The following is a 23,119-nucleotide window of genomic DNA, read 5'->3' as shown; positions in this document are numbered from 1 at the left end:
TTGTCCTTGTAAATCCATTTATAAGCTTCTATAAGGGCCACCACATCAAGATCAAGAACAGAATGCTAGAATACACAAGTCCATCATTCCTACTGAAGCATAGGTCGCTAGCAGCTATATTCCTTAGTCTTATGCCAAAGGTTGATTGACTGTGGTTTCTGGTTTCACCACAAGATTTCACGTTTTCTATGAAGGTTCTTCCTCTCCCAGGGTGAGGTCGTTGGAACTTCTGTTGGTGTTCCTGAAGCTCTGGGTTTATACAGGATAGGGCTGCTAGCTTCATGCCTGACTCTCCTCCTTTTGCAGCTGGACTTGGTACCGCTAATATGAGGTTTCAGGCTCTGTGGCTGACAATTTGGATGATGTTTCATAATTAAAGCATTACTGGCAATGTAGCTGTTAGGTGAAGATAGAATCAGGCTTTATATTGAAGATATTGTGATCAAAGAATGAAATACATACATGAAGATCTGTGTTCCTCATGTTAATTATTACTGCATGTGAATTTGACTTAAAGAGAAAAGTAATGGGATGACAAAAATGGAGAGAATTCTGTTTTGGAGCAATATATGGAATATAAAAAATAAGCAATCTTAGTCACCTGGTGTTCAACATTACAGAAAATATGTTGAGTTTGACGTTTAAAATCTATTTAAGAAATTCAAAGAAAGGACCTGGCTAAATTCATGTGTTTGATTCGAACAAAGAAGAGAATTTTAAAGCAATTTGATTGGGATGTTAACATTTAGTGAAAGGTAGACTACTCTAGATATTGTGATCCTAAATTCAGGGTCTAATGTATAATTAAAAAAGTAAAAAGTTGTTGAGGGTGAAGACTGTACAACTCAAAAATGAAGCAGAATTGCACTTTCTCCATAATGGATTAGATGAGTAGTTGAAACACAGCAGAATCACCCATACAGATAGGCTGTTTCATTTAATAAAAACTTAACTGCACTTTCTCTCGTGCACCCACTTAATGGAACATAAAGCAAAAAAAATCTTGCTGTCACCATTGTGCCTGTATGTGGATTGGATCTGAATGGAGTAGAAATGTACAAAGCCTATTTACTGTATACTTAGTTTGTGCAACATTTTAATTTGGTATTAGCTACACAGAGTCTGAGATTTATCTGTAGTATAGATGAGACGGGGAAAATCAAAGCATATGTTAATGACTACTACACTACAGAAAGCTTTCAGATTTAATTTAACGTATAGATATCTCTCTAAACAGCCGCAGCAGCACAACATGGGATTTGGTGGTGGAATGGGTATGGGAGTGCTTCCTTCTGGTCCCCCCACTGGCCCTCCTGTACAGAGAGGTAGGGGCAGAGGACGTGGAAGAGGTGGCAGAGGTGGTTTCAATATTTCCAACAATTCTGGCTACTTGTCTTCAGGTAAGGCTTTATTTACAGAATAAATTTGCCTGTATTCTGTAGCTTGTGCTGCAATGTCCCTCATTGCACCTTGGGGCCAGCTTGAGGTAGCTCTTAATATATTGTAACTGTAAGATATTCCCAGTCGCAGTGCTTCTGTTATTGAAACCATTTTAATCAGGACACAATTTTATTTTGTGGAACATTTTTATTAAATTTAAGAAAGACTGGCTATTTTCTCTTCAGGTCTGATAAAAATGAGTCACAATGTTGGGCTGAAATAGTCTTCTATTTCACTCTGAGGTTGCACGCTATCTTGTGCTGTGAATGGAAATACTGGATATTGGCTTGGCTTTTAATTATTGTTTGTATACCCTTGGTAAGATTATTAGGATGAAGGTATTGCTTGGATCTTCTGATGTCTGCAGTTGTGGGATTTTGCATATATGTAATTCTGTGGAACTGGTAGAAAATTAGTCACTGTCCTAGCATTTTAAAAATTGTCTCTGAATTATTGTGATTCATGTAAGGACATCTATCAACTCTAACGATGTCTCTCCTGATCTCTTCTCTCTCCCCTCTCCCCCCCGGCAAAAAGGGACTGGTTATGGTGGAGGTAGCTATGGATATGGTGGTGGTGGAGGTGGAGGAGGAGGAAGTGGTAGCTCCAACTATGGTTATGGATCTTCTAATTCTTCAAGTGGATATGGTAAGAATATTTTTTTAAGTAAATCTGACAACTTCATATATTGCATGTTATTCTCCAGCAACTAGGTAATACTTTCTGATCCTCCTTTTGGGAGCTTGTAAGAGAAGGCTGGTGCTAAATAGAATGTGTGTATTTTTTAATCCGTTGTATTTAAATATGGGGAAATAATGCTTGTTGACCTCAGAGCATCCTAAAATTCGGTGGCGGGAATAACAAGGAATGTTATCATCTTGGAATGGAAGGGTGACTAATTGTCTCAATTTGGGATTATCAATTTTTATTTCTAAATTGGCTTTGGTTGCAGTCTCCTTTGTTTTCAATAACTGAAATTTTGCTGAACTTATCACAACACTTGAGCATTAGGTTTTTGAATCGCAGCTGGTATCACTTCTTTAATCAGTAATTTGTGTGTAAATCTGGGGAAATGCCAGTTGCCCTCCGATCATTTAGTACCATTTTATTGTTGATTAATGATGTTAATCAGGAATAGGATCAGGAATAGGGTTGCTGGAGGGAAATTGTACAGAGTCAGCATGGATGAAAGCCAGAAAGAGGAAGAAAACAATCACTAAATTGCAAGTATTCTGTTGACCCGTCCTCTCCCCTCCACCCCACCCCCAGAGCAAAAGAGCAGATCATGAGGAGCAGGTCAAGATGCAGATTTTGGAAAGGTGCAGAATAACAAGGGAGGGTTTCAACTTCCCTAATATTGATTGGCACCTCATTAGTGCAATAGGCTTAGATGGGGTGGGATTTAGAATGGATTCCTGATACAGTGTAGACAGGCTGATTAGAAGAGGAGCCATACTAGATCTAGTACTAGGCAACGAGCCTGCCCAAGTGGGTGAGAATTTTGGAGCAGTGACCATGACTCCCTAACTTTTACCATAGCCTTGAAGGAACAGGTAGTATGGAAAAGTATTTAATTTAGGGAGAGTGAATTATGCTGTAAGGCAAGAACTTTAGTGTAAATTGGAAACACATACCCGGGGAAATACACATTGGAAATGTGGAAGTTATTTAGGGAGTACTTGCATGTATTTCTGCATAGGGTTGTCCCATTGAAGCAGGGAAAGGATGGTAGAAGGAACCAATTCTGATAAGAAATGTGGATTGTCTAGTCAAGAGGAAGGCAGAAGCATAAGGTTTAGGAAGCAAGGATCAGACAGGGCTGTGGAGCATTATAAAGTAGTTAGGAATTAACTTCAGAAGGGACTTAAAGCTAGATGACATGAGAAGGCCATGGCAAGTAGGATTAAGGAAAATCCCGAAGTATTCTACATGTAAGTGAAGAACAAAAGGATGACTAGAGCAAGGGTAGGACCAATCAGGGTTAAGAAATGTGCCTAGAGTCAGAGGTAAGAGAGATCCTCCTGAATACCAGTATTCATCAGTAAGAAGCTTGGATGATTGTGTGAGGACAGGTTAATATGCTGGAACATGTCAGTGTTAAGAAAGGAGAACATTAGGATAAAGCTACAGGGCTGATGGGATCAGAATCACGTCGTCTGATTCTGACTCCATGTTACAGTGGGAAGCGAGAAAAGGGATTGTTGAGCCTTTGGCAATGATCTTTGCCATCCTCACTGGCCACAGGTGTATTACCAGAAGATTGGAAGGTGGCAAATGTTATTTTTTTGTTCACTTGTGGGCAAGCTATTAGAGGCAGCATTTGCATGCATTCAGAGAAGCATAGGCTGATTACATTTCGTCAGCATGGCTTTGATGGGCAGGTTGTACCTCAGCCTGATGGAACTTTTCAAGAAAGTGATAAAATTAATTGAAAGTAGAGCATTGAATGTAGTGTATATAGATGTTAGTAAGGTGTTTGACGAGGTTCTCCATTGTAATCTCATTGAGGAAGAGATAATGGATCTGGGAAACATTGGCTGCATGGATTCGGAATTGGTTTGCCCATTGCAGGTTAGAGGGTGGTAGTAGATGTAATGTATTCTGCCTAGAGTTTGGTGACCAGTGGTGTTCCCCAGGATCTGTTCTGTAACCCCTTTGCTCTTTGTAAAAAAAAAACACCACACATATATAACATGAAGGTTGATGCAGTTCTGGATAATGTCAAAGATTGTGGTAGGTTACTTTGGGACATTGACAAGATGCAGAACTGGGCTGAGAAGTGACAGATGGAATTCAACGCAGAAAAGTGAAGTGATTCGCTTTGAAAGGTCGAATTTGAAAGCACAATAGATTCTTAGCAACGTGGTGTAACAGATCCCTCAATGTTGCCACAGATTGATGGGATTGTTAAGAAAGCATTGGTGTGTTGGTGTTCATTAGTTCAAGAGTTGAGGTAATATTGCTGCTCTATTAAACCCTGGTTAAGACTACACTTGGAATATTGTCATATAAGAGAATATCTGCAGCACATCCAAGTAACAGACACACAATGCCGGAGGAACTCAGCAGGCCAAGCAGCATCTATGGAAAAAGAGTACAGTTGACGTTTCAAGCAGATACCGTTTGTTGTGGTCAGTTCTGGAAAGATGTGGAAGCTTTAGCGAAGGTGCAGAGGAGATTTGTCAGTATGCTTCCTGGTTAGAGCACATGTCTTATTAGGATATGCTGACTGAGCTAGGGCTATTTATAGAATAATGAGTGTGTGGAATACCCTACCGGGATTACTGGTAGGGGCAGGTACTCCAGGGATGTTTAAGAAACTCTTAGGGACGTGGTTGATAGAAAAAAAGAGCTATGTAGGAGGAAAGGATTAGATTGATCTTAGAATAGGTTAAATGGTCAGCTTGTTCGTTGGCGTAAGGACCTGTACAGTGCTGTATTATTTGAAGTTAAGGTTAGCATTTTGAGTTGGCAGTCATAATGGCACTGAAAAATGGTTGCTGATTTCAACATTAAAAAAATGCAATTGATATAGGGTAAGAAGTTGTCATCTTTTACAACTGATAATTTTTTTTAGATGTCCTCATCCAAGTGTGGGTCATTATTTTACTAAAAGTGGGCATATCAGCTCTGATTGATCTAGTCCTTATCTGGCTGTGTTAACTTAATTAAAACTGGGCTCCCCTCTCCTTTATTTATAATCTCATTGGCTGAGATCTACTAGCTCAGTATGAAGTTTGGTTCTGTATTGGGTGGTGTGTACTTGATGACAACCCTATGAACTGGATCTAATGCCAGAAGTCTTCTAGCATGTCTGTACCCACTGCTTATTGCTGAATTGCAGTTGGCATGTTTTATATTTCTCTGCTTTGTAAGCCACATGAAGCAAACTGCAGTTATCAACTGAAATTGTACACAAGGAAGCTGCTTCCCTCAGAAAAAGACACTTGCACGAGGTGACAGGAGCAGAGAAATCTAAAAAAAAATTGGCATTCTACCTTTTACCAAGCACGCCTAATTTTTTTTTTCTCTCTGCTCTGTCTCCCAGCTGTAGGTGACTTTTTCAAAGACAGCTTCCAAGATTTTCCCTCTGGCTAGAGGGTGAAAATTGATACAAAATCCTGCCCCTCCCAGTTTGGTCTAACTCATTTGAACTATTGATGCTCCAAACCCGTAAACACATGCTGGACTATACTGCTTCATCTGGACTCTGGTTTCTTGTCGATACCACTGAAACGGCAAATTCACACTGATTTTGACTCCGAATTCTGCCATCCATCACAGAAGTGTTTGTCTGCAGTATTTGTTTCTTTTTGTACAAAGACTTGGGGAGGAGGCTTCTACAAGATCACCACACCTATAAAGCAATAAGTCTGGGGGGTGGGCAGGGAGGAGATAAAGAAATGGAAGAAACAAAAGAATTTTACTATCCAAAGAAACGGTTCTGGCTCTGAATATTTTTTCACCCTATGATAGTCTTTTTATTGTCAGCCTGAGTATTAAAGTTTAACTCTTATGTAATTTAAAGGCTATCGTAAATGTTACATGGAATATGTAGTTGGCACAAAGTAACTTGCTTTTTATTTTGTATGTCATCACTGTTACTCATGGTTGGGTAACATTTCCTATAAAGTTTTAAAATATCCAGTTCTGTATTTAGAGCTGTACATTGGTCACATGAATATGGCTATTTTCATTTTCTGAAAACGACCTAGGTTAACAGTATTTGAACATGTTGAATTGATGTTTTAATAATGGTTTCACAAGTTCTGGTGGCAACTAATTTTGTTTACAGATTAGGTGTTGTGATTTGGATACAATTAATAGTTTATCTGATCAACATAAATTTTGAATAGTAATATTTTGACTTGGAGCTGGATTAAATAAAAAAAAATCTCCATATGGCATTTTGCTATTTAAGAAATTAGCTTCAATCAGAAAGAACCTCAGTGCTGATTAGAGCATCTTTTGCAAGTGCACTTGACATATTTCTAGATACTGATACATAATAATCTCTTCTCCTTATACTTGTCTGTGTCTGTGAATCTACCAGTATGTAATATAAAGGGGTTCTGTCAGGGAGCAGAAAGAATGCTATGTTGTATTAAATCACTGGATTAATGTTTACTAAGTGTTTATCTCAGTGTGGAATTTTATCTAAAATCCTTTGTTTCACTGGTTAAATTTATGGTGTTTTGGCTAGTATATTAAATTATTTGTATGGCAGTATTTGATAAAGCATAAAAACTACAGGTGAAAACTGTCCTTTTTGAGCCTGTTCTACCATTCGTTCACAGCACCTGATCTTCTACCTCACTTTTTTTTTATTCACTCAATTTTTTATATCACTCATTTAATTTGCTATCCAGAATTTTTTTTGAATGAACTTGACACTTGGGTAGAAAATTCCAAAGATTTGTCACCTTCTGAATAAAGTTCTCCCCTTAGTTCTAAATTGCCTAACCTTTATTAAGAAATTGATCTCTGGTCCTCAGCTGCTGGCAGTAGTGATGCTCTCTGTCCAGCCTTCAAGGACTTTTATTTCAATGAGATCTCATTCTTAGTTGGAAATATGCCAACCCAGGAACTGGTCTACTGAATATTTATGCTTCCTCTAAGGCAAGTATATCCTCTATTTGGTAAGGGGAACAAAACAGTACACAACACCCTTGGTCCCAGTAATATGATAATTCCTGTACTTTAGTCCTCCAGTACTAAGGCTAGCATTTCATTTGGCTTCCTAGTTGTTTGCTGTTTCTCTATGTTGAATTGCAGTAACCTGCGTACAAACCAACCAAGACTCTCAAACATCACCACCCAGTCTTTGTCCCTTTTTGTAAATTAAATTTTCTGTTCTGTACTCAAGTGGAGTAAGTTGCATTTTTTCCATCAGTTGCAGCTGTTAGCCCAAACACATTAATATATGCTATCTATATGTGAACAAATTCCTATTCTGTGCCAATGTATTGCCTTGTTCCATGCATTTGTCCTTGCAACTTTAGCAAACCTTTTAAAAATTCTGAATATTCAACATCTAGTGATATATTTTTTCTCCCTATTCCCATCCCTTAATGAGTTCTAGTAATCTTGTCCACTAGCTAAAATTGACATTACATTTTCAAAAACCTATGTTGATATTTGCTTGGTCCTGCTGTAGTTGTGTTCCCCACATCTTCCACTCTTTCCAACATTTTCTATACTGATGTTCGGCTAGATCAAAATGATTCAAATCAGAGTTTTGCTTTCACTCTGTGCTGGGCTTGGATTCTTTGTTTTAAATTGAGATTTTTCTAATGTAGACAATAAGATGTGGTATATATTGATCCAACCATATCTGATAAAGATTTCAGTTGAAGCAGTAGGGTTGCAATTCAAGCGATCTTCTGTATGACCTATTTTATTGTGCCTCAACCTTCTATTGCTTTTGTGTTGTAACAGTTTTTTCTATGAGAACAATTGTATAGCAATTTAATTAGGACTGATGTCAAATTGTTTCATTCAAATTCAATAAAAGTTTTTAACCCATTTACTATGAAGCATTGTTAATGCGTCCAGGATGGAATGGTGTTTCCGTACACCATATCCAGTGTAATCACTTGCAATTAACTTTACAAGCCTGTGCTTGCTCAGCTGAAGAATCCATGTTTTTTGATAAACATAACACTGGACACCAAATGTTTTTTGAGTGTTACTTCCTCAGAATTTTTTTAATTTATGATAAGACTGTTTAAGCTGAACACAAATATAACATCAGACTACTTATAGGAATTTGGAGAAACAAGAAATTAACTTGTATTGAATATAAAGCGTTTAACTGCATGATGGTGCTAACGCTTTGCAGAAGATCATTTAAGCAAAAATTGGGTTTTGAAAATTTTCATTTGTACTCAGTGACTGAGGCTTCTCACTTAAGTGTCCAACTATAATCAGCCAACATTGATGGATTCCAGTTGCCCTGATAAAATTTCTCCATGACCGCAATGTCCCAGTGAAACCTTTCACTGTACTCGTCACTGACGCCAATATTTGTATGGAAGACTAAATTGGAATGTAGAAAATGAATCTTTAGTGACATATTGCACTTGAGGGTTTGAATGTTTGAAGTGTGTTATCAACCAGCTGCATGTAGCTTGGTGCTTTGTAGTTGCCAAGAAAATTTTCAACATTCTTGAATGCCTTCCATGTGATTTTCTCAGTCTCACAAGAAGTTCTTCAAATTACCTGTCATTGATCACCAATTTGATTTGTGGACTAACAAAACACCTGGGGAACACCTGTCTCAAAAATTGAAATCCTTCCCATGGAAATTTTTGTGCCTGGTGTTAGCAGATTCTAGCCTTGCAACCTTGAACCCAGTAATTCCTCTTCTGCCTTTTTACAAACCCATTTCTCTGACTAGATCATTTAACTGGGATTGAGTTATCAGATGAGGCTCACTTGAGAGCTATCAGTATCCGTGTCGTTTCCAGTTTTGGCTCGTGCATTATGGCATCTTCGTCTGCCCCTGGGCACCGTATTCTGGTGGCTTCTGTACTAGAAGATTATTGTCATGCAGCTCAAGTCTCATGGCTAAAGGGAGATTGGGGCATTCAATGGATTTCTTGTTTTCAGCAGGGGAAACAACGCACTGATAAAACAGAAGTAGCAATCTGTCACATCCTTCTGCTCTCGCCATATCATCGGTACAGCAAACAGTATTGATTTCAGAGTACCTCTGAGCCAAGTTCTAAGGTCAACAGTGCATGTTGCACAACAAATGTGAGGAGCCCAGGCTTTGTCTTGTTTCGAATTTTGCACCTGAAATAAAGCTCATAGGCTTTCTTAATAAGAGGATTCCATCTTTTGAGATTGTCACAGCAAAATGTCTCACCAGTGTTGCAACGGCCTCAATACTTTCAGTTATATCTATCATAAGTACTCCTGAAAATACAATTATTTTAATGAGTACACCCAATATTCTATGTGTGTCGAGCTTGCACATTAACATGATGGCAGACTCAAACATGTAAAGCAATGCCTAAAGTGGTGTGTGGTGTGCATGATGCTTTTGTGGATTTTCTAAATCTTGTCCTGCCAAAGCATGCCTGGGCAAGAGGAAAAGAACTTCAACTTACATTGTGGGTAACATTTTAATTGACTTGAAATAACAAATGTAGATGATTTTTTTTTAAATGGTGCTTGTTAGGGGAAATTCATGCTAAGACACACCCAAAAGTATTCAGGAAGCAAAATCTTTGTCCAGTGAAATGCAACCTTTACAGCCACCTTCACTATCCACGATATCACCAATTTTGCTATTTGTAAACTTGTTTACCTACATTCTCATCCAAGTCATTAATATAAATGGCAAACAACAGAAGATCCAGTACTGATCTAGGCAGTGCACTACTAATTGCAGTCTTAAATATGGAAAAATAATTCTCCGCTACCACAGAGCCAATTTTTTTTATACAGTTGGCTAGCTCACCCTAGCTGTTCATATCATACAGGACCTTCTCAAAAGCCAAGTCCATGTTGACAATGGCTATTGTAATGCGGTAATCATTCCTCTTCATCCCCTCTTCAAACAAAATACTTAGATTAGTGAGATACGATTTCCCATGCACAAAGTCGTGCTGACAATCCTTGCTTAGCCTCTCTTAATCTCTTCCAGTAACTCACCCACTGTTGATGTAAGGCTCATTACATTAGCCTGTTGTTCCATGGCTTATCCTAGCATCTCTTGAATGCGCCGCATCTTTATTTTTCTGATTCTTCACTGGAAGGTATCATTGATTATGTATAGGCCTGGCATTACTATTCCTTTCAAATAACCCATCTAGCTGATCATGAATGGTTTTACGGTTTTGGGCTATTTCCTCAGCCTCCTGATATGTAGGAAAGGGAAATGTAAAGAATATATATCTGGTCCTTGAACTATTTTAATACTTGTTCTGCTTCATTGCAAGTATCAGTAAAGTCAATGTAAACTTTTCCACCTGGCAATGTAAATTTGATATTTTTGAAATTACATAATTAACCTTGGTCAGAAAGGCCTCTTACTAAAAATTAACTATATAGACAAGTACAATTATTAAAATGATATTTCAGTGATGTCTTGGCCTTTTTGAGAGAGCAATTGCTATCATAGAATTCTTTCCTGATCTCATATTTGTCATCTGATTAAAAAGCAATCTTGAATTTCTTAATGTAGTGTTAAATTTCCTGAATATTCCAATCTCAATTAAAGTTGCTCTGCAACCCATTGTTTAAAGTACTAAACTAAAGGCTTAAGAATTAAAAGTGATTTAATAATTTAAGATTTATTCATCTGACCAAGTTTCTTGTAAAATGTATAAAGTACCATATGAAATTGATTCTTGAATGGAATGCTTTGTTTCATAAGCATTCAAGTGTACAAGATGTTCAGTTGGATTTCCTCTCATGCTCACCTAATGATGTAACGATGAAATACAATGCAACCTCAGAATAACATGTATGTTGGAGAACTACTTGTTAATTTTAAAGCTGGTATTAAAATAAAACTTAAGTTTACTTGATTTCTGTATTGGGGTACGTGTTGATAACAGCAGCCTATCCGAAATGCATCTCATTTTGTTGCAGTTATGTCATGATTGCTTTGCAGTAAAATTGCACTGCTGGTTTTAATATTCAGTTGTAAATGTAAAAGTGGAGAAAAGAAGCAAAGAGTTGGCCATCTGGCCCTTTAAACCTATCCAGCCATTTATGATTTTGGCTGATCATCTGTTTAAATACTGTATCTGCTCTTTCCCCATGCCCCTTGGTGCATTTTGTGTGTAAAATTAATCTATCTTTAGTATTCAGCAATTTGGCATTTTATGGTTCTCTGTGGTAGACAATTCCATGAGTTTATTACCCTTGAAGAAACCTTTGTTCTCAATCTCACTCAAAAGTGAAACATCCACCTACAAACTAGTGTCAGAATTTTTAAAATGCAATTTGAACCCTGTTCTTGGCTATAGAAAGATAGAGATGCCCATTAAGTCCATGTCCTCTATCATTAATCACCTATTTGCTACATGAATCTCATTTTTCCCCACATTCTCACCTCACCATTGCCACCAATCTACCTCAGCTTTCATATTTACCATTCATGCAGTTATACAGTAATCTAGTGGCCAAATAACTTACCAGTCTACACATTTTGGGAGGAAACCAGAACACTGAAAAGAAATGCATGGTCATAGGAAAAAAGCGTGGAATTAAGCACAGAGTTGAGAGTGAACCAGGCTTTTCTAGTGCTGTGAGGTTAGCACTTCTATTAGCTGGACAATTGTAGAATCAAAATTGCAGAGAATGGGAAGATTAGGATTGCCCCTGGGGAATCTGTAAAGCAGTTATCCTGTCTTTGTTTGATTTCTCTATTGAATGCAGTATGCTAGATTAAAATAATTACAGGTGAATCCCTGGGAATGTTACTTGGTTCCTGAATGATGCAATGGGAATAGGTAAAAAGATGTTGCATTTCTTGCAATGGCTTGTGAGAATATCAGAAGGAAAGTAGTTAGTGAGGATGGTGGTAGAGCAGAGAAACAAATTACTCTGGAGGAAATGGAAGGTGTTTAATTGAGATCAAGATCACCCATTAGTAAAGTGGAACTGTAATTGTATGTTTGATTGCATTGGGATGGGATGCTAGTGTATTTTGACAAGGATGGGCATTGAAGAAGCCAATAGGCTGTAAACGAGATCTTTAAAATTTGAGGTCCTGCATTTGTTGACCTGGTGATTAAGCATTCAAATTTACTACCAAATCAACTTCAAGTTAGTCTTCAGGAAATCCAGCATGAGCACATTGAAGTCCCTTTACACCTGTGATTATTTTTTTTAATTTGTTCTGTTTTGTAATGGTCTTTACCCTTATTTCTTCTGCCGAAGTGCATGATCATACACTTCCCTATACTATATTTCATCTGCCACTTTGCCCATTCTCCTAATCTAAATTGTTCCCTACTTCAACACTACTTGACCCTCTACCTACCATTGTATTCTGCAAACTTGACCATTAATTCCTTTATTCAAATCATTGATATTTAGTGTGAAAAGAAGCAGTCCCAACACCAACATCTGCAAAACACCACTAGTCACCAGCAGACATCTCTAAATGCCCCCTGTATTCCCACTCTTTGCCTCCTGCTAATGAGCCAATCTTCTACCTATGTGTATCTTTCCTGTAGTACCATGGGACCTTAACTTATTAAGTAGTTTCATGTGTGGCACCTTGTCAAGAGTCTTCAGAAAATCTAAGTAATCAACATCCACTGACTCTCCTTTGTGCATCCTGCTTGTGCTAACCACTAGGCTAAGCTACATGGCGTAGTGGTTAGCACAACACTTTACAGTATCAGTGACCTTGGTTCAATTCCTGCTTGCGACTGTCAGGAGTTTGTATGTTCTCACAGTGACCATGTTGGTTTCCTCCAGGTGCTCCAGTTTCTTGCAGGGTCCAAAGATGTACCAGTTGGCCATTGTAAATTGTCTCATGATTAGGCTTGGATTAAATTGGGGGTTGCTGGGTAGCACAACTTGAAGGGCCGGAAAGGCTTGTTCTGCGCTGTATCTCAATAAATAAAATTGCCTTTTAAGAGTGCACAGTGAACTTGGTTGTTGGTCAAACAACCAAGTCTTTTGAATTGTTGCTGGGGATGGCTGCAAGTAAGGAAATCTTCACTCTGATTTTCTTCAATTTGATAATTTTGATAGTATAAAGGTTTTGTATTCAAGATGAAATCTTTAGTCCAAAGAAGTTGGGATAAAATGACTGGACTGTTAAATGGTTTCTCCTTCATTCCACAGGTAACTACTACAACAGTGGCAGTTACTCCAGTTCAGGCACGCCGGGGGGCTACTCCTACAGCCAGAATGATGGGTATACCCCTCCATTAAAAAAGCCAATCAAGCCACAGCCCTCACTTCAGAAATCATCATACACTGGTGGAGGAAGTGGTGGTGGTTACCAGTCTCAGCAGTCCTCATACAACCCGAGCCAATACAGTAGCTACAGCCAGTCCCCGCTTTCAACCTCAACAAAACCAAAAGTCTACAATAATCAAAATTATTCCTATTCAGGATCCTCCTATAGTAGTTCCTATCCAAGTCAGAGTCTCGGTGGTAGCATGGAATATGAACGAAAAGGTGGTAAGTAATTTTCTTTTTCTGTTCAATTAATCACAAGACTAAAGGAAGTTTACAGACAGTGTGTTGGATGTGCAATGGTGTTTAACAACAACAATGTTTTGAAAGTAAGTGAAGAAGCCTGCTACCATTCAACCAAAGATTAATCATAAGACCGTGAGCCATAGGAGCAGAAGAAGGCTACTGGGCCCATCGAGTGGTCCATCATTTCATCATGGCTGATCCATTTCCCCTCTCAATCACATTCTCCTGCCTTCTCCCCTTAACCTTTCATGCCCTCAGTAATCAAGAACCTATCAACTCTAACATAAATACACCCAATGATCTGGCCTCCACAGCCGCTTGTGGCAACGAATTCCACAGATTCACCACCCTCTTCTCCATTCTAAATGGACAACCCTCTATTCTGAGGCTATGCCCTTTGACGAGACTCCCGAACTATAGGAAACATCCTATCCCCCATCCCCATTCACTCTGTCTAGGTGATCCATTATTCAATGGGTTTCATTGAGATCCCCCACTCGTTGTAATTTTGAGTGAGTACAGGCCCAAAGCCATCAAACACTCCTCATATAATAACCCTTCCATTCCTGGGATAATTTTCATGGATCTTCTCTGAACACTCTCCAGTGTCATCCATCCTTCCTTAGATAAGTGCCCTGTAACTACTCAAAGTACTGCAAGTGAAGCTTCACCAGTGCCTCGGCCTTATATCCTTAGAAATTCTCACCCTCTTGAAATTAATGCTAACATTGCCTTTGCCTTCCCCACCACTGACTCAACCTGCAAGTTAATCGTCAGGAAATCATGCAAAAGGACTCCTAAGTCCCTTTGCATCTCTGATTTTTGAATTTTCTCTCCATTTAGAAAATAGTCTACCCTTTGATTTCTTCCACCATGACTGTACACTTCTTGACATTGTATTCCATCTGCCGCCTCTTTGCCCATTCTTATAATTTGACTAACTTCTGCAGACTCCCTGCTTCCTCAATACTGCCTGCCCCTCCACCTAGAAACATAGAAAGCCTACAGCACAATACAGGCCCTTTGGCCGGCAAAGCTCTGCCAAACACGTCCTTACCTTAGAACTATATAGGCTTACCTATAGCCCTCTATTTTTCTATGTTCCATGTATCCATCCAGGAGTCCCTTAAGAGACCCTATCGTTTCTGCCTCCACCACTGCCGCCGGCAGCCCATTCCACGTACTCACCACTCTGCGTTTTTTTTAAAAAAAAACAACTTACCAACATGCCCTCTCGTGCTAGCCATTTCAGCCCTGGGAAAAAGCCTCTTGACTATCCACACGATCAATGCCTCTCATTATCTTGTACACCTCACATCCTCCGTCGCTCCAAGGAGAAAAGGCCAAGTTCACTCAACCTACTCACTCAACTCATAAGGCATGCTCTTCAGTCCAGGCAACATCCTTGTAAATCTCCTCTGTCTGCACCCTTTCTATGGTTTCCACATCCTTCCTGTAGTGAGGCAACCAGAATAAGACACAGTACTCCAAGTGGGTGCTGACCTCTCTGCTGTTAAACTCAATCCCACGATTGATGAAGGCCAATGCATCGTATGCCTTCTTAACCACAGGGTGAACCTACGTAGCCCCTTTGAGTGTCTTATGAACTTGGACCCCAAAATCCCTCTAATCCTCCACACTGCCAAGTCTTACCATTAATACTATATTCTGCCATCATATTTGACCGACCAAAATGAACCACCTCACACTTATCTGAGTTGAACTCCATCTGCCACTTCTCAGCCCAGATTTGTATCCTATCAATGTCCCGCTGTAACTCTTGACAGCCCTCCACACTGTCCACAGCACCCCCATCCTTTGTGTCATCAGCAAATTTACTAACCCATCCTTCCACTTCCTCATCCAGCTCATACCTTCATATTGTCTGCAAACTTGGACACAAAACCATCAATTCTGTCATCCGCCATTGACAGATGAGGTAAAAAGAAATGGCCCCAATACTGAACCCTGTGGAACACCACTAATCCCCAGTACCCCACAAGAAAATACTCCCTTTATTCCCACTCAGTTCTACCTGCCAATCAGCTAATTCTCTATCCATGCTAATATCTTTCCTGTGATACCATTGGTTCTCGTCTTAAGAGCCTTCCATGCGGAACCTTGTCCAAAGCCCTGAAAATCCAAGCACACAACATCCACTGATTATCTTGTTATGCTTTTTATTTATTTATTCAAAGGATTCCAGAAGATTTGTAGGGCAAGATTTTCCCTTAAGGAAGCCGTGCTAACTTTGGCCTATTTTTATCATGTGGCTTCACGTACCCAGACTCATCCTTAACAATCGATTCCAACATCTTCCCCCGCCCACTGAGGTCAGGCTAACTGGCCTATAATTTACTTTCTTCTGCACCCCCTCCTCATTTCCTTTCTTGATGATGGAGTGAGATTTCCAATTTTCCAGTCCTCTAGAAGCATTTCAGAATCTGATGATTCTTGAAAGATCGTTACTACCATCTCTCCGGCCGCCTCTTTCAGAACCTTGGGTGTAGTCCCTCTGGATCAGGTGACCTGTCTATCTTCAGACCTTTCAGTTTCCTAAGCACCTTTTCCGTAGTCACAAACAAGAGAAAAATTTGCAGATGCTGGAATTCTGAGCAACACACACGAAATGCTGGAGGAACTCAGCAGGCCAGGCATCGACTGTAATTTTTTCCATAGATGCTGCCTGGCCTGCTGAGTTCCTCCAGCACTTTGTACCTTTTTCCCTTGTTATAGTAGCTCCACTCACTTCTGCCCCTTGACACTTGGATCTCCTGTATATTGCTAATGTCTTCATTATTGAAGACTGATGCAAAATATTTATTCAGTTTGTCCAGCATTTCCTTGTCCTCCGTTACGAAATCTCCAATGTCATTATCCAGTGATCCAATAGCTATTCTCGCCTCTCTTTTACTCTTTCTATATATATGAAAATATTTTTGGTATTCTCATTGATAATTTTGCTTATAGCTTAGTCATATGTCATCTTTTCTCTCAAATGTGTTTTTTCATTGCCTTCTGTTGGTTTTTAAAAGCTTCGCAATTCTCTAACATACGCACTAATTTTTGCTCTATTAAATGCCCTCTTTCACTTGTATGTTGTTCTTGACTTTCCTTGTCAGCCACAGTTCCATCACCCTGCCTGTAGAATACTTCGGTATGCATCTGTTCTGCACCTTCTGAACTTCCACCAGAAACTCCATCCATTGCTGTTTTGCTGTCATCCCTGTTGGTGTTTTCTTGCAGTCAACTTTGGCCAACCCCTCTCTCATGAATTGCTTTAAAAAGCCATTTCTTATGCATTTCACAGGTTCTCTTGAGATCTAACACCAGTCAGATTTTCCCATTTTACCTGCATATTGAAATCTGCCATGACGATCATAACATTGCTTTTCATCATGCCTTTTCTATCTCCCATTGTAATATCTCCCAGTAAACATCCTGTCTACTGTTCAGAGGCATGTATCTACTGTAACTCCCATCAGGGGTAATTTTACCCCTGCATTTTCTTAACTCTACCCACAAGGTTTCTACATCTTTCAATCCATGTCACATTTATCTAAGGATTTGATTTATATTTTTACCAACAGTTAAGACACTCTCAGACTTACCTGCCTGTCCTTTCAGTACAATTTCTATCCTTATGTTAAGTTCCCAACTATGATCTTGTTAAGCCATGGCTCAGTAATGCCCACAGCATCATACATGCCAATCTCTTAACTGTGCTACAAGATCATCAACCTTAATCCATATGTCTTGCATTGAAATAGAACATCTTCAGTCCTATATTCATCATCCTTTTTGATTTTGTCCCCATGTTACACTAGAACCTGTTAACAGGGCAAAATTGCAGAATCTGCTGTCTATCCTCAGTATCACCGCACACTACATTTGCTTGTATCTCAACTGCTTCATCCTCAGTTCATCACCCCCACTTCCCATCTCCCTGCCAAATTAATTTAAACCCTCTCAACAGCTCTAGCAAACCTACCTGCAAGGATATTGGACTCTCTCGGGTTCAGATGTAACCCAGCCCTTTTGTACAAATCATACCTTTCCCAGAAGAGATCCCAATGATCCAGAAATTTGAAGCTTGCCCCCTGTTCTAGCCATGCATTTATCTACCAAATCATCCTACTCTTATCCTCACTGCCACATGGCATGGGCAGCAATGCAGAGATTTCTAGCCTGGAGATCCTGCTGTTCTGCCTAACTCTATAAATGATCTCTTTAGGAACTTCTTCCTTTTCCTACTTTTGTCATTGGTGTCAATATGTATTAAAACTTCTGGCTGCTCACCCTCCCTTTTTAGAATGTCATGGATTTGATCCAAGATGTACCTGACCCCAGCATCTGGGAGGCAAAATACCATCCAGGTGTCTCTTTCACACACAGAATCTTGCAACTACACCTCAAACTATGGGAATCACCTATCACTGCTGCAGTTCCTCCCATGGGTCATCCTATTCAACAGTATCCAAACGATATCGAGGGGAACAGCCACAGGGATACTCTGCACTGGCTGCCAATTAACCTTTCCCCCTCCTGACAGTCACCCATGTACATGCCCCCTGCAACTTTGGGGGGGGCGGGGTGACTACTTCATTGTCGCTGCCATCCATCACCTCATTGCTTTCCCATATGAGCCAAAGGTCATAGAGCTGCAGCTTCAGTTCCTTAGAGCGTCTCTGAGGAGCTGCTGTTCAGTGGAGGCTGTATCTGGAAGGCTGGAGATCTCCCAGAATTCCTACATCTTGTACAAAGAACAGAACTGAGTCCCTGAAGCTATTCTCACTGCCCTAAGTATGCACTGATGGGCAAGGAATGAAGAAAAAACTTGACATGAACTTGGCCTGTGCCTATTCTTGCCTGTCTGTTGTCCCTACACTGTAGGGGAGTGGAAATAAAAGGATATTGTGCATTTTATAGATCTTTTGTTGCATTTAACATTTAATGCCCTCCATTGATCAGGTTCGATGTTACATCCTAGCTGTATTATGCAAGGCAGGGTAGTACGATATAGAGAGAGTTGTTGCCCATGCAGCAGGCTCCCCCTCCCCAAGGAGCTAATGAATCCAAAGGGGCAACAGAGATCAGTATAGGTAGGGTTAGTAGAAATAGCACATGGGGGATGTGTACGATATCCTTCAAGAATGAATACTGCACTTCATAATTTTGAAACCGGCACATTTTTTGAAAACTCATTTGGCAGATGTGTATGCCAAGTGCAGTGCTTCCCTGTGCATTGAAAGCCATGCTGTCCTGCAGTGTATAGTAATTCGAGGTGCAGTCTCAAAGTGACAGAGTCAACAGTGTAGTACCCTGGTTTGAGCACTACTTGTTCCCCTGTAACGTCTGTTAAACAAGGAAAGTAGCCAGTAAATATATAATAAAAAGCTGTAATTTTATAGGATACAGTGGTTCGTCATACGGTTCTGGAGGAGGTAGTTCATATTCTTCTAGCACATCAGGCGGTTATGGAGGAGGTGGAAGTTCCAGTGGCTCTTATTCTGGTAAGATCTATTGAAGTGTTATTAATGTGATTAACTGTGACCTCGAATTAAAATAATTATTGCTATAAATCTGAAAAATGATGGGTGCAAATAGTGGATCAAAGTATCTTGGAAACTAAAGATGGGCAGCGTGATACAATATTGGTTAGCCTTAAGCTATTACAGCTTGGGGGTATTGGAGTTTGCACGTTCAATTCCAGTGCTTGTTTGTAAATTGTTTATATGTTCCCCTGTGACCACTTGGGTTTCCTCCCACAGTCCAAAGATGTGTCGGATAGTAGGTTAATTAGTCATTGTCAATTGCCCTGTGATTAGGCTAGTATTAAATGGTTGAAGGATAGGCTGGAAAGGCCTGTTCTGAGCTGTATATCTAAACATAAAATGTACAATAGTAATTGAGCAATGCAAACAATTAACAGATTTCTTAATAACATTTTCTTTGAGAAGTAAAGCACATTGGAAAATTGGTCAAACCTTGACAAAAGAATTTAAAATCATTAAAGGAATGTTTGTTTATTGTCTCTAAAAATACAAAAATTGGGAGTTGGAGGAGTTGACAGGATTCAGCAGTGAAGTTCTCAAAATTTTGGTGTTTTATTTTTTAAAAAAGTAAACTACCTAGTAGAAGTTACTGAATTCTGGAAATGGGGGAGGGGGGACTAATTTAGTAAGAGGAGCACCAAGAATTTACTTACTATTGTGTTTATAAAACACTTGTCACAGGAGAAATTAATGAAACTATTAATCAGTTTGGTAGACCATATGGCCTACATCTAGGGCTGTGAAAGAACTGACTACTGAAACTCGGCTTTGATCTTGCAAATTTTCCTGAATTTTATAAGTTACCTATAGGGAAGTAGGTGGTGTGTTTCCATGTAAGGAATAATGGGTAGCATACTGACACAGCAGATAGTGATGTGATGGTGACAGCCTGTGGATGTGAGCCAAATGCATGCATCTTGATCACAAGACCGTAAGGTACAAGAGCAGAATTAGGCCATTTGCCCTGTTAAGTCTGCTCTGCCATTTCATTGTGGCTGATTTATTACCCTCTCATTTCCCATTCTCCTGTCTTTTCTCAGCATGTCTGAGATTGGCCAAAGGACCTGTTTCTGTACTCTGACTCAAACCCAGGTTAGATTCTGACCTTGTGCATTCTGTGTGGAGTTTGCACATTCTTCCTGTGATTAACTGGATTTTTCCCAGGCAATCCCACTTCCTCTCTCACCCCAAAAACATTCTAGTTGGTTCTAGGTCATAGAACCACGATGCCAGAGCTGATGAATAGGTTACAAGGAAGTAAGTGGGGCAATGAAATAAGTGACACCAGTACAAATGTACTGTAGGTTTGATCTCCTGAACAAAGACGCAATATATTTGCCTTGAAGGAACTCTGATATTAGATTAAAAGAATCTGCAGACTTTGGAAAAATGCTGAATATTCTGAGAAGGTCCATGGAAATGGAAAGAGAAGGAAAGTTCATGTTTTAGGTTGAAGACACTCATAACTAGTAGAAACATTTATTCATTTCCCTTCCTGGCATCAAGCAAGAATGATGGGCTTGAACTGGTTAGAAGAATTTGAAGTGATTGCTGCAAAGCTAATAATATTTTTATATGGATGGAAAGTGGGAGATGTGAACTGGCAACTGGGGTGAGGGAAGTTCTCAATAGAACACAAGTCAAAACCAGATCTGCAGATGCTGGAAATCTAAAATCAAATTAGAAAATGCAGGGAGTGCAACAGGTCAGGTTGCATCTGTAGGAAGTGAAAGGTTAATAATGTTTCTTGGAGAGTTTTGGGTATTCTATGCAATTGTCTGATTCTGCTAACTTTGTAAATTGTTTACAGGGTACACATCTCAGAGTGGCTATAACGCACCATTATCTGGAGGATATGGTTCCAGTCAGTCAGCCTATTCAAGCTCTGGTGGGGGCTATAGTCGAGGGGATCACATGAACAGCTATCAATACAGATAAATACTCATGTCCAGGACCTGTTACAGAAAATTCTATATCCCTTCTGTTTTATTTTCTAACTGCTGTATCTTTTTTATGCTGCCAATGAATTTTAAAAAGAAAACACCTTGACCATTTTCCACTAGCACTGGTTGAGTTTAATAGCATTCCTGTAGTAAGTAATGCTGTGGTGTATGATGCTTCTTTGTAGTGTTTAGGATCCAGACTGGAATTCCAGCACCACCAACTAACTGGCACCGGCTGCCTTCTATTTTGCTGTGGCAGAGAGCCTACTTCAATAATTCTGCATAGTCATAATTGTATAAAATGTTAAATTATTATTTGTCTCGGAAAGTAGTGGAAAAAGGACTTGATAGTGGGCATTACTGTCAACTGCTGACCAAATAATGCCCTGTGTTGGACAAGATACTGTATTGACAGGATCACAGCAGATCAACTTGGTGCTGGCTTGTATTGAATGAAGATTTTTTGTGTGACCCCAATGCTGTAATGTTAAGCAGAACTTCTGTCTCTTTCCATTTTTTCCCCAATCCCTGTGTTATTGGCACCTTCAATTGTTCCTTTAAAAATTAAATTTTAAAATAGTACACCAAAATAAGCAGTAATGCACTCTGGTTCCAGCAATTCACTTTGTAATGGGTCTTTTTTTTTGCCTGGCAGTTGTGATGCTATAATATCCCTCCTTCTCTGTAATGTATAACTCTTCAATATTTTTCATTGTCTAGAAGTGGCTTTGTTCTGAAATGTACTTTTCCCGGTTTAGTTTTATAATTGTGTGAATTATTTTAAGATACGATGTTTTGTACCTTTTTTCCTGTATTAGTTGGAACAGTATTGCAGTTGATCTTCCTCAGTGGTTGAATAAAACGTTTACAAAGTAATGCAAATGCTGAACTTTGTGGTACCCTAATTTTCATGAATTTTGTCTTGATGTGTATTTTCACTTTCAGGGTTTTTTTTCTTTTTTGGGCAAACCAAGACTAACTGGCTTTCAGGTCTGGGCCTCGCGATTAAGGCTGTCCATCCTCCCGTGAACACTGTCATCCAAGTGGTGATGGTGTGTGTTCAGTGATGTTGCTCCTATGGTTACCCATTTCCTCACAGTTCCTTAAGAGCCCTTTGAGTAAGCAATTGAATTATCTTTTAGTCGCAGCACAAAAATAAACAATCAGCCTGCGGTAAAGGTATTGTCTGAACAGTTCATTACTATGGAACATTTCTCAAAATTCATTTGAATTGGTAATTCAGATTACTTCTTGAAAAATGTTTACACAAATTACAAAGTGGGGGGTGGAAGAAAAATTGTAGGAAGTTGACTAGTTCATGGGCTGTGAATATAAACAGCAGGAGATGCATTTGTACTGGCAAAACCTTATAAGAAGTAGAGCAGATCTCCACATTTTGGCTGGTTATAATACAGATTTCATTAAAGTGGAGAACAAAGTTATTTAGTCATATGTTTAGATGGTAACCCTTGAATATTTTTAAGTTCATTTGTAACCTGAGGGTTTATATCTGTTCTGATTAGTAGAGAAACATATTAAGGTTGGGAATATGAATCGTGCATATTCATATCTGAATTTAATCCTAGTTCAGTAATTATTTCCATAATAGCATTTAAACCACACCTTGATTTTCAACCTTTCACCTTTTCCAATAAATCCCTCCACAGATGGCATCCTTGCTCTGAATATTCAACAGGGCAACAGCCTTTAGAGTTCTGTGCTCCTTCAGTTAAAGAACTCTAGAAATCTCTCCACTAACCATTCTGCCACCCTAACTGCAGCTCTTGCTCTCCTCAGGGTGGATTTTCTGTCAGTTGTTTACTCTTCTGAAAGTGATGACCCTGTCAGCGACAATTCCCATTTTCCATTGTTTATTTCTACATTTGGAAATTTAGAGACTCATGAGACTGCATGTGCTGGAAACCTGGTGCAACACAAAGCAGGAGGAACGCAGCAGGTTAGGCAGTATTTACAGAGGGAAATGAACTACTACTGGAGCCA

The 23,119-nt window shown here is 39.4% G+C and overlaps 1 protein-coding gene across 3 annotated transcripts in view; it reads left to right on the top strand.

Moving 5' to 3' along the window:
* ilf3b (interleukin enhancer binding factor 3b) overlaps positions 1-22,033 on the top strand; it is a 74,964-nt gene extending 52,931 nt beyond the window's left edge. For 2 of the 3 annotated variants that reach the window (XM_059992221.1, XM_059992220.1), the window contains exons 17-21: positions 1,238-1,400; positions 1,978-2,088; positions 13,258-13,599; positions 19,032-19,133; positions 20,986-22,033. In XM_059992221.1, coding sequence (XP_059848204.1) covers positions 1,238-1,400; positions 1,978-2,088; positions 13,258-13,599; positions 19,032-19,133; positions 20,986-21,113 — 846 coding nt within the window. In that variant the 3' untranslated portion in view covers positions 21,114-22,033. Of the gene's footprint in view, positions 1-1,237; positions 1,401-1,977; positions 2,089-5,488; positions 7,967-13,257; positions 13,600-19,031; positions 19,134-20,985 lie in introns of those variants that run through there. The other variant, XM_059992222.1, reaches the window with a different exon arrangement.
* The last annotated feature ends 1,086 nt before the right edge of the window (positions 22,034-23,119 follow it).

Source organism: Hypanus sabinus, chromosome 16 (assembly GCF_030144855.1).
Source record: "Hypanus sabinus isolate sHypSab1 chromosome 16, sHypSab1.hap1, whole genome shotgun sequence".
NCBI classification, from domain to species: Eukaryota; Metazoa; Chordata; class Chondrichthyes; order Myliobatiformes; family Dasyatidae; genus Hypanus; species Hypanus sabinus.
Note: the sequence above shows the minus strand (reverse complement) of the source record. Positions and strands in the feature narration are given on the sequence as shown.